At 33.8% G+C, this 16,389-nt stretch overlaps 1 protein-coding gene across 2 annotated transcripts; it reads right to left on the bottom strand.

Annotated features, from left to right (window-relative positions):
- Nucleotides 1-2,200: 2,200 nt before the first annotated feature.
- LOC21392445 (protein tesmin/TSO1-like CXC 2) lies at nucleotides 2,201-7,392 on the bottom strand. 2 transcript variants are annotated; one of them, XM_010094116.2, is made up of 10 exons: nucleotides 6,861-7,392; nucleotides 5,650-5,810; nucleotides 4,773-5,514; nucleotides 3,931-4,412; nucleotides 3,734-3,808; nucleotides 3,247-3,427; nucleotides 3,054-3,149; nucleotides 2,914-2,980; nucleotides 2,640-2,802; nucleotides 2,201-2,557 (listed from the first exon to the last, which is right to left on the bottom strand). In XM_010094116.2, exons 1-10 carry the CDS (start codon nucleotides 6,909-6,911, stop codon nucleotides 2,215-2,217), a joined length of 2,361 nt encoding a protein of 786 aa, XP_010092418.1. In that variant the 5' UTR covers nucleotides 6,912-7,392; the 3' UTR covers nucleotides 2,201-2,214. The 2 variants fall into 2 exon arrangements, with proteins under 2 accessions (XP_010092418.1, XP_024018780.1); XM_024163012.1 differs by having other exon boundaries at nucleotides 2,640-2,784.
- Between the last annotated feature and the right edge of the window lie 8,997 nt (nucleotides 7,393-16,389).

The raw sequence follows: 16,389 nt of genomic DNA, 5'->3' as shown, positions 1-16,389 counted from the left end.
CAAATGATTAAACAAAATGATTAGTAAAAAGACGTAAAATTTGGAATATAATATGTGGCGTGTGTTGAAAGAAAAAAAAAATGTAATTAGTTATCTTTTATAATAAAATTTAAATAAGTAATTAAGTTCTTATATTTGTCTTTTTTTGTCATTTTATGTGAGGATGTTTTTGTTATAAGGAATTTTAATTTAAAGGGGTGTGAAGAGTAAAAAATGGTGTGTGAATAGAACCACCCCAATAACAACTAGTATTTAAATTTTAAAATTTAAAAAAAAAAAAAAAAAAAAAAAAAAAAAAAAAAAAAAAACTAGTATTGGAAACCATACATGAAATGAAGGAATTCCGGTTGTTTAGGCTAGAACTCCTTGAAATCATACGAGTTCCATGCCAAATTGTGAAATAATGATCATGTGTTCCACATGACATACCATGTATATATGTGTATTAATTCTGTCATGTAAAAAATTATAAAATCATATAGTTAGTTACATAGAATAATTATCAATATTACGTAACAAATTATAAAATTATGAGCTTCGTACAATTATGTATAAATATTATTAATACTGTTACATAATAAGCTATAAAATCATATAAGTTTTATGCGGTTATATGTTAACATGATTGATAAGTCATATATGTTTACGATGATTTTATCACTAGCAGTAACCAGTAGCTTGCTGCGTCAAGAATACTGAGTGTAAAAATCTGCTAAAATTAACACAGAAATCATACAAGAACTGCACGAATTCTTGTTGTTTTTAGCAAAAAAAAATCCTTGAGAATTATATGCATTTGACATTATTAATCTTTTTTTTTTTGGGGGAACAAATTTTCTCTCGTTTCTTTGGGATCACAAATTTCATAGAGAAGTTGTAACAGACTTATTGCAATACAGATCAATTATTAATAGGACATGACACATGGCTCTAGAAAGCCAGCAAATATAGAACTCTTTTAGACGATAAAAAGTAAATAAATTTAGTCTCCGTTCGTTTTGTTAGTTCGAATTACAATTCAAGTTTTTGCCACAGTATTATTTTCTATAAAAATTTAAATTCAACTTTTTATACTACAGTGTTTGTTCCAACACATTTATTTTTCAACTCTGAGTTCTCGAGGCGGATGAGATGCAATTATCAATCACTTTGTATTTTATTGATGAAATATAACATTATGTTATTTTTGGATAGAACGTAAATGTGTTCTTTTAGAACCCAATTGAATGTTTAATAAAGAAGACTTCCTAGCTAGGGGTTTAAAGCAAAACTCAAGATGAGCAATATGAAATCACAATGTAGGTGTAGAATTGAAATATGGCCTAGCCGAACCACAACCTGGCCAGCTACTGTATATTATCATTGCGAGTTGGGTCTTTGAATGACAGAGGGAAAAATAGAGGACTTTTCTCTTGTTTTTGTATGGTATGAATTCTCTTTGGAGTTTTTTGAAGGACAACTGTTTGGTAAATTGGTTCTACACTTGTGATTTCAACTTTTGGTAAATGAATTGTTAGGGTCTTTTTTTTTTTTTTTTTTTTTTGAAAAAATCAAATCATTAATTTGAACCAAACCTCAAAAACTTTTGCCAAACGCTAGTTCAAAACACTTGGAACATATTTACAAAACGGTCTAGATATGGTCAAATGAAAGCAACTTTCAGTAGAAAATCTGGAGTTTTTTATCTTCACCCTTTGAATACTTATGTAAAGTGAATGAAATTAGTAGTAAGTTTCACAAAGACATTTTTAATAGATTTCATTTTGGTTGTCCAATGAGTTTCTCATCACATAGGATGTGTAATATTGTTTGTCCTCTTTTTTTTTTTTTCCTTTTCATACACACATGCTTATGAACCCGTTAAAATAGAAACTTCTCGAGAAGAGACTAAAGAAAATGCTATTATTTTCCAGAAGTGAAGAATAGTGATACCGTATATGAAAGTTAAATCACTAAAAATATACAAGAACAAGCTAGGAAAGAAATGGAGAGAAGATGTAAAACACTAAAACACCATATTTTACAAGAAGACTAGAGACATGCGAGCAGCATACCATCTTTTATTCTACAACTACTAACGACGACTCTAAGAGAGTGTCATCTACAACTAAACGACATGCATTCATTAACACATTGAAAATTGAAAAACTTAACTTCTTAAAAAAAAAAAAAAAAAAAAAAAAAAAAAAAAAAAAGAACTCATAACCTCAGTCCTCAATGCTGGGGAGTGAGGGAAGGAAACGAAGGGATAGATTGAAGTATCAGTTTCCGGCCGCTCCTTCGACTAGGCGATCCAAAGTGGCAATGAGGGGGAGAAATCCTCTTACTGTTGGGAGAAGCAGTCTTGATGCCAGTGGTCGGAGAACCGTCCCCACGGAGAATCTCCGGCATTTCATCATCTGGAATTGTCGGCATGTGTTTCTCTTTTGGTTGAGACCGAAGGATGCCCGGTTTTCCATGTTTCTGGCTGTATAATCCAGAAGAGGATGATGCCACAGTAAGAAATGAAGAACGCGGCGGTTTGCCCTTTGACGAGAATGGCAGTGGAACCAAAGATCTGGTGCAGAAAACTAAGTTAACGATCTAATAATTATGAATGTCAACTATTATCACTGAACAAACAGATTCAGAAGTCAAACCTGGACATCCGTAATGGTGTCATTGGATGAGCAGAGCCGGGATTCTGCTCTTCGTTGTTGTGAATGTCAATCTTCTGTGAAGGTTTGTCCACCAAACTCTTTTCACATGCTTCTGTTTCTTCTTCATCTTGCTCGGTTTCAGTTCCTATTAAAGCAGAAGATCCTGAATTTCATAACAAGAAATTAAAGGCCTGGAAAACATGACTTTGAAATATAAAAGTATTTCAACCTTGATATTAACAAGAAAAGCATGCAGGCCTAAAGTTCCACTTACCATCCTTTCTACCATATGCATTCTTACACCCTTCACATCTGCAGCTAATGGAACATCCGACTCCGCCCTGTAAAAGAAAACCAGAATCAGATTATTTAAGAACCAAAAACATGAAGAATAATATGATAAGTGGGAGAAACCTGATAGCACTCGCAGTACTTCTTTAGACAATTAGATTTCTTGCAGTTGCATCCTCGTTTATGCCGAGCTGAAGCTGGGGTTTTGCTGGACTCGTCCTAAAATTGAGGGGGAGAAAAAAAGGAAATTTGCAACCAGGTCAAAAATACGTATAACTTGCCAACAAAGCATAAATAGTAAGCTTTATTTACTAACCCCAAATTCAGGAACAGAATCAGAGCCCCTAATCACTTTAGGAGCAAATGCAAGTGGGTTGCGAGACTCGATCTGTTTGCGAGTTGCAAGGACGGTGTCTTCGTGAATAGGCTTGTTGAAACATTCTTGACAAGAACACGGTTCTATGCAGTACACACCAGCTGCAAAGCATTCACAGTAACTGCGAGATGAATCAAAAAAATTAGTTCAAGAGTAGGAAATTTCCCCTGCTATATATCAAAAATTCAAAATTTGAGCACCATAAAATAACTAATCTCATTTGTCGAACACGATTCAATTTGAGAGTAAAGAATTCACTTCAAACACCAAACACAACCGAGTACAATTACAATTTAGTTATTTCCCCAAATTGATAATGAAACCTACAACCAGATTAATTGATCGGACATTCATACATAACTCAAACAATGTTCATAGATCCTCATTAAGGACTCAATTGAACAGAAATAAAAATGCAGGAACTTACAGTTTCAAACATTTTGACTTCTTACAGTTACAACGCTTGCAGCCCTCAGTCTCTCCAGCATTTTCCAATTTACGCCTGAATATGAATTCAAAACATGAGGTAACAAAGAAATTTGAGAGCTAACTAATGTACTGTATTTAAATTTTATATTGACATAGCAAAGTAAATAAGAATATGTTGGAGACTACATCACTTACCTCTTTTTCTTGGGGCTGTTTTGGTTGAAATCTTCACTAGCTAGAGATCCTGGCGCTTGAGATGCATCTTGCAAAAGCTGGACCCCATTTTCTGCCGCATTTGTGTCGATTATAGAAGAAGCTGGAGTTTCGGATTTATCAAGAGCTTCTTGACCAGCTCTCGGAGAATGGATGGAAGCAGCATAATTAGGCAGCCTTATATGAATTCCAGAAGACAAATTGTCACTCTTTCTGACTTTGTTCCCCTTTGAGGTTGTTGTGAGAGCATTTAAGTGCAACCCAATTCCAGGTAACACGTGTCTTGAGGAATCACCACAAGGTCTAAGAGGACCGAGTTGCTTCTCATTAGTGGTAATCTTCTCATCAGGTTGAGATAAACCAGAACTACTACTTGAACCATCACCTAAATTCTTCCTACGAGCTCCTGCCATCTCAAAATCTAGACAGCGCCTTCGCATACCCCGATGCAAGCTGAAAACGGACTATACACCAAACAGAAGAAACCAGTTTCAGTGTTCAAACAACCAAAACAGTTTTTGTACATACAAACAGCCACATGAAAAAACATATGATTAAAGTAGTATCAGAGTATTCTCCAGTGCTATGAAACTGTGGATGTAGCATATGGAGATTTTAGTATAAAAAGCATAATAACAAATGTCAAAACCTTAAGCTAAATATGATTACCATTTTAGACAACGAGCATATAATGAGTATAACAAAAACCAAATGACAACAACGAGCATATCCCGCAACCTAAAATCGTTTCTTTCTTCAATTGTAGAACTTAGGAATAAAATAAATGGCAATAAGACCCAAATTCTTTTTTTTTTCCTCTTTACCTTACAAGAAAATGCGACATAGGTTTCGGCTTCATTATCCTTTGTTTCACCAGGATCACTAGCCATGCATGTTTGTCCAATGTCCTTCAGCCGACTGCAATCCCTGATCTCAGAAGAGGGTACTTCTCCGTTTTGTTGTTCAGAACTAACTGGATCAACAATTTGCATATGATGCTCATTGTTAATGCCACTCAGTTCTACAGCAAGAGAGGAACAATATCTTGTTACAGGCTCTAGAGAATTCTGAATCAATCCCTTAAAAGCCTCTGAACCATTAGGTGAATTGAAAATCAAAATATCAGCCGTATCAGAAATCAAACTCTCCCAATCACATACTGCCCCGTCAATTTTCCGCTCACTCAGGCACATTTCATGGTATTGAGTTTCACCATCAGATGAACCCTTTTCACGGACCTCTTGAACGTGAGGATCAAGGGATGCCGATGGATCGACCAACTTCAATGCAAAATCTGCCTCAACACCACAAGGTGTTGAGACACAATCATCGGGGCTACCACAATCATACTTTAAAGTATGCGGCAGTTCAATAACAAATTTTGAACCTTCATTATGTGGGTCAACAGAAACTGCTCCAATATCAACCCCTGAATCGCAATTTTCATGTTGCTCAGCCGAGTTGTTGTAAAGCTGGGCCGGATCGACACCAACCCCCTCACTCGTACAGGCTGCATTTCCATTTTCTGAAGAAATCTCGGGCTTCAATGGATCTGAAGAGCTGTGCCTAAAAAAGAGAGGGAAATTACAATTGGCACACGAACTAGGTGGAAAAAGCCTCTGTATCATTAACAATGAGAAATTATTTATAAAAAATAAAAAATAAAAAAAAATAAAAAAAAGTAGTAGTCAATTCAGTTACCTTCTGATGAATCTGGATTCCTTGTGAGAACTGACATGGGGTGAAGTGAAAACCGATGGAAGAGACGCAAAACTAAGAGAGCTAAATGTTTGAGTGACGTGAAGGGACTTAACCGGCTTGATAGGAGAAAGACTATTGATATAATTGAATACTGGAGAATCCTGCACATTTGAATAAGAGTTTTTAAGAACGCCTAGAAATGCTCATAGAATTACAAAGGTCACACAAATATTTCACAACAAAAATTGAAAGAATAAAGAAATGTCCGGTCCATGTGATGGATCACGAAAAGGGTTTCCCACATACTGGTTGACAACAATAAATCTAATTAAAATGAAATAAATAAATAAATAAATAAAAGAAGCCCCCCAAAGATAGGGTCTCAAGGAAAAAAAACTAATTCCACTTTTGACAACTTGCAAGTAGACCCATTTAGCATATATGTAATATCAGCTTCATAAAAACCTTAGGGCTACACAACTATGTCCCATAATACCAAAATCTGTGGATAATGTGAATTTCCTCTTGTGACTTTGGTGGTAGGAAAAAAAAAAAAAAAAAGAAGAAGAAGAAGAAGGAAAAAAAAAAAAAAAAGAAGAAGAAGAAGAAGGAAAAAAAAAAAAAAAAGAAGAAGAAGAAGAAGGAAAAAAAAAAAAAAAAGAAGAAGAAGAAGAAGGAAAAAAAAAAAAAAAAAGAAGAAGAAGAAGAAGGAAAAGAAAAAAGAAAAAAGGAAAAAAAAAAGGCAAAAGAACTGTAGACTGTACATGAATTTCTAAGAGAAGAGTATTCAACATTTTAAGCCATCCTATGAGCAAAAAGTACTCCAAAAAGCTTTAATTTTCCAAGAGAAACTGATTACACGCAATTAACACTCAAAAGACTGCAAGTTGAACCAAAATTGGAGATCTAAAAACTTCATCATAACGAAAAATTCACAAAAACTGCTAAAATTTTACAAAAACAACCATCCACCAAGAGAGAGAGAACAATTCTCTTCGATTCTTCGTAAAAATCATGAATTCCAACCAATTTAGCAACACAAACACTCTGATCCCACTGGAATCACAGATTAAACCGCATGCAGAGAACAAAAGTGAAACCTACTAAAAAAACGAAACTTTTTCCAAATCAGAAACGAAAAGAAACCGAATTTGCAGCGATAAACCTGAGGAAACATGAAGAAACAAGGGAATTTGTCAGCGAAAACTGACCTCGAATTTGGAGGCGGGAGTTCCGATCTTGTTCCTCTCAGGAGTGTCCATAATTTCCACACTCACCTTCTTCTTCTTCTTCTTCTCCACATAACCACTCCTTCCTAATAAGTACACTCAAAACTCTGTTTCTCTCTCTAAACTCTCTCTCTCTCTCTCTCTCTCTCTCTCTCTCTCTCTCTCTCTCTCTCTCTCTCTCTATCTTTGTGTGTGTTTCTTTTCACTTCTCTTTCATTTGGAGATGAGATTCAAGAAAAGAAGAAGCGGGAAAGCGGGAGATAGAGAGAGAAAGAGAAGGAGACGATTTTTTCTCGTGGCGATAACCCCGTCCCTACCACGAATACGAAAGCCCCACAGCCTCACAGCTGTATTATATATATCTATCTGTGTAAATATACATCTATACATATATATGTATATCACTGTATGACAATTATGCAATGGTTTCTCCACTTTTCAAAAAGTAACTCACAATTTGCACTCTCTCTCTCTAAATTCTCTCTCTCTCTCTCTCTCTCTCTTGTTGGATTTTGTTCTTTTCTTTTCTTTTCTTTTCTTTTTCTCTTTTGTTTATTCCATTCGATTCCAGAAACCAAACCCCTTCTCTTTTCTATGCTTTTTCTAAAAACTGCTTATTTTGACTATTTGCTTTCTTCTTCCTCTGACTAAGGAGTTATATTATTCGCTGGTCTCGATACCACCGAAGAACTCTGGTCCAGCCAATGGAATTCTCGTGTTTTATTGAATAACGGGTTTTGTGACACGTTGTGAGCATTTATTGGTGGATGTTTAACATGGTTCTGGTTTTGGAACTACCGAGTGAAAACTGTTGGTGGGAATTGGGAGCGGATTTTTGTAACTTCCTCTGAGATTTTGTTATCCTAAAATTGATTATCTAGTACAAGATTATCGTAAGATTTTTTGTTCTGTTAATTCATTTGCTAAAATACGCCGGATTTGGTAATACTTGATGTGGTTCTATAATTAATCAATTTTCTTAATTATACATAATGACACATTTAATTGTCAACATTTTCTTAGTTTATACCTAGATGATAAAATTAAAATTAGAGAAAACAAAAAATGAAATAAAATGACAATAATTACTATGTCAAATGGTAGGATGAAGTGGCGTTTGAATTTAAAAGAGTGTGTGTTCGATCTTAGATTGTATATTATTGGATCGAACTCGCATCATTTAAAATGAGCCCGTTTTGTTCATGGATTAGAATTATAATATTATAATTATTTTCGATTTACGTGTGTTTTTTGTGAGAGAAAATACTGTAGCGAATCATGAATCATGATTTGAATCAGAGAACGAATCCTCCAACCAAACGCTCTCTCACTCCACTTTATTTATGTCATTTGACCTAGTTGTGATATTTTATTGTATTGCATTATTTTGTTGTTTCTTTTAAGAAAATACTAAGATGTTGCTTTCCCATCCAAAAAAGAAAAAAGAAATCCAAGATGTTAACAAATATAACCAATGTACTTGGTCAGTAAGTAAAAGTGGAAAAAAAAAAAAGCTAAGATTTATTATCCAAATTAATATTGGCGCATTTAGCAGGAACCGTCTGGGAAAAGCATTGCAACAGATACAATCATAACAAAATAATCATTTTAATACCAACATTGAGATTTTAATTAACATGATCAGGGGAATTAAGTTAATTGGTAATGCATCAATTCAATAAGTTACAAAATGATTAGACTAATTAATGAAATTCTCCAATTATGTAAATTGTAGGTAAATGATCCTTTTTTTTTTATTGTTGATAAACGTTGAATCTTTTTTTTTTTTTTTACAAGTAATATTTTTCTTCTACATTCAGATATTAAATATTTCATTTTATTACTTGAACCGCAGACAACAACTCGTTTAATTAAAATCCTATTTAATTGACCTGAAAACTTCCTTATATTTACTGTAAAATAAGGGCTTATGATCTCCATGTTCAATGGAAATAATCACAAATGAAAGCTAGCTAAAATCAACTTAAATACAAATCTTTAAAAGCAATGAAATTAATTATCTTTCCTTCTAGAAATATAAACTCCAAAACATTGCTTTTTGTTCGCGGATTACAGAATCAGTAGTTTCTTTTTTCTTTTTTTTTTCTTTTTTCTTTTTTTCTTTCGTTTTTTATTACAATGTAAATAACCAAAAATTATTGCTATTCATGAAAGGTTGACGGTGGAACAGTGAACTTACTCCTCTCACTTTAATGAAGGGTTGATGGTTGAACATTAAAGTTGTGCACAACCCTCTCGTGAATGTAGCTAGAGAAGAATCACTAATGTTTACCTACTGCTTTTTTGTCATCGTTTGTCGTATCATTTTTATAATCTTTTTTTTTTTTTTTCGAACGAATAAATTTGAACTCAAGACCTCACGTTTAAAGTAGGTTTTAATTATACCATCACCTTAGCTGTGTTTTATTATTCTTTAATTCACTCAAAAAGGATGTCGTTTTGTGCTGTGAGAAGAATTTCATTCATTGATTTCAGGCATACAATAACTCGCGTACTGAAATTTGTAAATTTCGAATGTTATAATTGTATTTACAATAAATATAATGACTTATACATTTGAATAACTTACTTTAAATGTTAAAATTATAAAAATTATGATAAATTTATGAATTGACACATGTACTATGTAAACACCATCGAAGAACCAATCCAAAACAAAAAAAAAAAGAAAAACATTCTAAAATACAGTTTAAGGTCTCGTTCATTTCATCGATTTGAATTTTCAGTTTTAAGTTTTTACAGTAAAAAATTCTCAAAAAATGTCACATTTAACTTTTTCTGTTACAGTGAAAAGATCTCAAAAAATGTCACATCTCAACTCGAATTGAAAACTCGAACCTGCGAAGTGAACAATGCCTAAATGTATAATAAAACCTGTAAACACCATAGACGAACCAATAAAATAAAATAAAAACATTTTAAAATAAGTTTAATTGTATAATAAAACCTCACATCTACTCTAACTAACCGTTATATCTTTGCGGAGTGACGACACAGTGTCATAAAATGAACTATAGTTTTTGGCGCGCGAAGATTTCAAAAAGAAAGAGTTATTTGCTAGGCTTGTGGTCCACTAGATTAGGTGGACTCTATTGTAACCACCAATGCACCCAACTTCCACCGCCAAAATCTCCACCATTCATTGATACGTTGTTGATGATTGGACACACCGAGGGTCTATATTTAGTGGACTGTAAACTCAAATGCAGGGAATCATTTTGTAGGCGGAATATTTCGCCTGTTTCATTCCCCATAAATAAGGCAACATTGACACGCAAGACATTACATGGCATTTTCCGTTGGCCCATTTACACCAAAATGTTGAATCACATTATTCAGTGGGACCCACCAAACAATCGACATCGATTGTCGAGTCATCAGACACGTGGACGGCCAGTGGCAGTTCATCATGAACTGTCATTGATGTCAGAGTAAACGGAAAAGAGGGGGAAAAAAGAACATTCAATTTCATGTCACCAAGAAAATTTTCATGTCACTTTTTTATTGATTGTGAACATTGATGTCATACACTTCGGGGTTTTTTTATTTATTTTTTTTTTTCCTTTTCTCTCTTTCTTATTTCGAAAATCACACTCACTTGTATGGAAGCATTAATCAAGTGTGACTGTGTAAACATGGCTGTTTTCTATTATTTTTACAATATCAACCCTGTTTCAACATCATTTATGTTAAGTTACAAAATCTAATTATATATCCTCAAACGATTATTTTCTTATGCAATAAGATTAATTAGAGATGTTAGATAAAACACTAATGTGCGATTTTCTTTTATAAACTTCTTTTTTAATCATAGTGAATTACTTCTCTAACACAAAAAAAATGATGTAGTTTTAACATTAGGAAAAATTTCTACGAACATGGATGGTGCCCTTTACCCAAGTGCCCTAAATATAACACATAACGCAACCACATTTTTTCTTTTGAGTACAACAACGGCCTATCAACCAACAACACATCCAAAGTTTCCAAATATATAATTTTAATTTGAAAATAAAAATATATGAAGGTGAAGCATTCAATATCTTCCCCGTCCTGTCTATGGTTAATCTATAATTAGTTTTTTCCACCCAACCCCGAAAAACGCATAGTGATCAGCTTGTCGGGCCCAATTATCGTCTCTAATTTAATCATGGTCATGACTCGTGGCCTTTGACAATCTTCAAAAACTCTTGAGTTTTTCAACTTTGAGTTTTATTACTCTGAGAATTTGATGATAGTGTATGAAAATATATTCTACAAACAAAACAAAGTTTTAAATCCTTAAATCACATTAAAATTATACTATAAATTCTATAATAACTTAACATAATCTGACTAAATTCTACAGTTTAAAAACCAACCTAATTAATAACATTTCATTTTACCCTTTTACAAAATGATCTCTAATTATATAAGGGATACAAGTATCAATAGTTGGTGTCCTTCATTAGGCCAAGTGGTCCCCTAAAAGCAGTCCGTTTAGTTCATAGATTAGAACCATGTGATTAGTACTATTTTTTATTTACGTGTATTTATTGTGAGAGAAAATACTGTAACGAACCACGAATCATGATTCGAATCAGGGAACGAATCCCTTTATCAAACGGGCTCTTAAAGGCCAGTGTCACATGACCAAGCAACCCTACCCCACAAAATTTTGGCTCACCAAAATCCTAGAAAGGTAATAAAGTTTAGGGCAAATCATCACCCCAAATAATAGTAATAATAATAATAATAGATTTCTTTTCTTTTCTTTTTTTTGTTTTTTTTTGTTTTTGCTCTTTCCCAACTCCCCACATTCTCTGAAAGAGGAAGTTGATGTGAAATCATGGTGTCTACTACATGCGTACTTTGGTGCACATGCCTCATGTCTCGGCCAACATAAAATTCCTGCTATTTGAGAGTCCTTTGTTTTCTGACAGACAAAACCCATTTTTAAGGTTTTATTACTCCTGTAGTGAATACAGTTTCTCGGTAACAAAGGGAAAAATTAAGGCTGTGTTTAGAGTTATTTTTGTTTTTGTTTTTTATATTTTTTGAGAAAGAAAAAATGAAAATGGAAGAAAATGGCGTTTAACACAATTAAAGATAAAAAAAATAAAAATGAAAATAATTTTTTAATTTAGTGTAAAATGGAAAAAAAATAAAAAATAATTTTTAGTCGTTTTATATTTTTTGTGTATGTTTTCTCCTCTCTCGAGTAGAGAGAGATATTGATAAATTTTTTTTATATTGAAAATAATCTCTTGATAAAACTATTAAATGCATTTTTAAAAATGATTCTTGTCTAAAATTAAAAACGTTTTCATTTTTATTTTTATACAAAAAATAAAATTATTTTAGAACGAGTTCTAAAATTTTATGAATTTTAAATGAGTTTGTTTATTTATTTATTTTGAGTAAACTTTGGCAAGTTGTGGTTTGTTTTCTTATATATATTGAACTTTGGTGGGTTCAGAATTTGGAAAACGTGGAAAGTCTTCTAGGCCTTTAGTGAATGTCAGGTTGTGGGTTATTAGAATATGCATTTTTTGTTGACTTACTGTTTAGGACTTCTATTTCTTAATTTTTATTTTTAGTAAAATATACTCTGCTAACTTGGAACTGACCAAAGGAAAAGTCACAGAAGATAAAGTAATAATGAGGATAACTAGCAAATGTGAATGTGAGATTGTGGATCACTTGAGCTGAGATTCTTGTGGTGTGGGCCATTGTCAAGAGTTGTTTCTGTGTCGTCTGGACTTTTTTGAAGATTTTTACCATATGATCTTAAAAGAAAAATTACTGTTTATTTTTCAACTATTCATTTTATATCTAAAACTATTTGATCTAACGAGTGAGGACAGTTCAGTTGGTTATAAATTTTTTCACTTAATCATATATTGAAGTGCAAATCACTCTGAGCCCCACTTAAAAGTGACGGTATTCTCTCTTCTCTTATATTAAAAAAAAAAGCTTATTTTAAGTGGGGCATTCCGCTCTCATCTTGCATAAAAAAAATAAAAATAAAAACTATTTAATCTGCAGACATTATGATTTTAATCAAATGCAACGACTATAAGTATATACTATTTATAAGAGACCCTACTTCATAAGTTTCTAATGTTTTTTTCTTAATGCAAATGTAAATGTGTGTACATATAATAAGCGTGGGCCATATTTTGTTTTTCTCATTGTTATGTTGCTAAAGGAAGTTTCCGTAATTGACAAACATAAGAGGCCGCTTGTTTCTTTCTTTTAGGATAGAATGTCTCTTCCTCTGTCTCTCTCTCTCGCTGCCATAATTCCCAAAGAATGTGGTAGATATATTGTCTCTAAACTGCTTGTACTGAATGAGTCTCACCTTCCTAGATTGTACTCTTCTTTGTGTTTATATTGTATGTGCCATAAGCAGCCACTAGCTAAACTTCATTTGGCCATATGGTTGATTCTCTAGTCCCACCAAGCCGGATAACATACAACAATTGCTAGCAATTTACAATTCAAAATCAATAAGGGCTCCTTTTTTTTATATAAATAATAATAAAAAAAGACAGAGAGAGAGAGTTGAAGGTAAGGATTTTGTAAATTAAATAAACTTAAACGTGGATGTAAAGTTATTGTTAAGAAAGTGCCTCAAACTAATTTTGAAAAAATTACTATTTTGTATTTTCTTTTGGGTAAGTTATTGTTTTTTGTTTTCAGATAATGGTTATTTTATAATTTATTAAGAGTTTATAAATAAGTATTTTGTGTAAGGTTTTATGTGCATTCAAAGAAAAGTGTGCTCAGAGAAAAGTACAGAGAAATAGTACCTCCTTTTAAGAGTGAGAGAAAGTGATGAGAGCGATAGACAAAGGGTGTAAGGGGTTTTGGGTAGAGAGAGAAAGTGAGAAAGTTTATTGAGTGTAAACTGTTAGTGAATTTTTCTCTTTCTTCTGTGGACATAGGAAATTTTTTTGAACCACCTAAATCTTTGTCTTTTTTATTTTTATTTTTTTGTTATTTTTGTTTCAATTTATTTTTCTGCTCTGTGGGTGTAAGGGTGTGTTTTTCCTCAACAACTGGTATCAGAACTATGGTGAAGATTTTTTTATAAAAAAAGTTTAGATGATGTCTGAGATAAAATTTGAGCAGATTGATTGGTTTTAATAGAAAGAGTAATTTTAGCATCTGACAGAGTACGGTCAAAGATGTTATGATTTAGTAGGAATCACTGAAAGCATTGTAAGGAAAGAAGCCAAAAAATATGAAAGATGAAGATTGAGAAGAATTGGAAGCGAAAGCGGTAAGTATTATTCATTCAAGTTTGGCTGTTGAATTGAAATATAGTGTTATGAATGAGACATCTCCTTCTCAGTTATGGAAAAATTAAAAAAAAGCTTGTATGTCAAAATCCCTAACAAATAGACTATATTTGAATATGCAAATGTATGAGTTGAAGATGGATGAGGAAAGTGATGTTAGGGACCATAACTCAATTATTAAGTATAGAGGTCAAAATTAATGAAGAAGGTAAAGCAATAATTTTATTGCCATTCCTACCCAAACCATATGAGACTTTGGTGACTACATTTTTAGTTGGAAAGACGACGTTGACTGTGGATAAGGTGTCGACTGCTGTCACGCCCCCCAAACGGGGTGGGTGACATGGAGCTCGATTAGGGATTAATAAAGTAGATTCCCAGACGAGCCCCACTCGACTGAATTAAAATATAAATAAATTACAGAATCTCGAGCCTCTGACAACACACAGGGCTCCACCCATAGGACATACAGTATTGTACATACATGAACATGTAAATAGTCAATTACAACAGACATCAACCACAGTCTAGTTAATCCAAATATTTCAAGAGTTTACAGAATTCTCAATTCCTTACATTTTATTCCAAAGGATGACCACAATCCTCACTTGATTCCAATAGCAGCACAACTCAGCTGCTCCATAGCAAATATCCAGCTACTGTGCACCGCTCCTAGAATCTCCTGGGAGGGGTTTAATGCATTTAAAACATAAAACGTGAGCGAAAGGCCCAATAGGATATAATTTGAAATAAACATTATAAATAAATGAATATATAAATGTGCGAGTAAATAAATAAATGGGTAAGTAAATAAATAGACATTCAGTTCTAACAGACAGCCGGAACCTCATATCCTTTTTCTCAAAGGAAATATAACTGAAAATAACCGTATTACAGGCTTCAGCAAGTAATTAGTACAAATTACTTACCTAACCAAGTGCCTCACCTACCCGGATTGAGTTTCGGGTTTTGCCCCCGAGGATGCACTATCCGCATCCTATCTAGGCTTACAGCAATAGACTCTATTACCAGTTCACAAGATCTCTTTGCTTAAGAAATCATTCATTAACTTTTCTGAAATCGTTTTTATGACCCCATGAACTACTCAAGTCGCGGGCCCCATGACTGGGCAAGCCATGAGGTTCCATGACTGGATAAGCTATGGATTCCATGGACAGGACAAGCCATGGATTCCATAAACTCCACCAGCCATGGTTTTCAAAGAGTTTTTCTTTCACAAAACAACCCTTTTCTTTAAAACATTTCCAAGGCCGAAATCCTTTTTGAAAACAGGCTCACAAGGAAAAGGGATAGAAATCCTACCTCGCACTATCAAACCTGGGACTAGCGTTGCCTTTTTCTGGCTTTCGCTTCCTCAAACCCCTTCAGTCTGAATCCTCAGCGATCACTGATGCAAGACAACACTTTAGGATTAATTCTCATTCCTAAAGCAATCTCATCTCAATTAGACACCAAGGTTTTCAATTAGTGTGCCCTAATCCATTTTCATGTTTCAAATTATCATTCCAAGGGTTTTCAGTCTCAAAACAAGGATTAAAGATACTAATCCATTCATCTCAAGTCCTCAAATGAAGCTAATTTGGGTTCTCCCCGAAAATAGGGGTCAAAATAGCAATTTCAGGCCAAACAGGGTCAAACCCCGTGTCAATCGGTCGACCGGTGACAGAATAGTGCATTACCACCGGTCGACCGGTGGTGTGCACTCCGGTCGACCGGACAGGTCGATCAGTCAGGCCAATGCAATCCGGTCGACCGCACCGGTCGACCGGTTACCATGTGATCCAGTCGACCAGATAGGTCGACCGGTGGAATCAGCTGCGTGAGAGAAGCTCGCAAAAACCAGTCCGAAAACCTGCAATCTTAGTCCCAAATCGAAATATTTCAAAGGAAAACCACTAGATACGGGTTCTAGGTCCTAAAATAAGTCCAAAGAACCCAAGATCACCAATTTCTACCATAGTTTTACTCAAAAACCATCAATATCCGGTTTGAACCAAAAATAAGTTTTGAAATTTAAAAACTTGAGATTTAAAAGAGGTTCTTTCAGTAATCTTACCTCGAATCCTTCTCTTGACGTTGAAAACTTCTTTAAATCTTTCATTGGTTCGATTTGAGACAAAAACGAGGGAGAGAGAGAGTGAGAGAATGAGGGAGTGAGAGTGAGAGAGAAAGAGTGCGCAAGG

The sequence above is a fragment of the Morus notabilis genome, unplaced genomic scaffold (assembly GCF_000414095.1).
Source record: "Morus notabilis unplaced genomic scaffold, ASM41409v2 Scaffold1163, whole genome shotgun sequence".
Lineage (NCBI taxonomy): Eukaryota > Viridiplantae > Streptophyta > Magnoliopsida > Rosales > Moraceae > Morus > Morus notabilis.
This window is presented reverse-complemented; position numbering and strand designations above follow the sequence as displayed.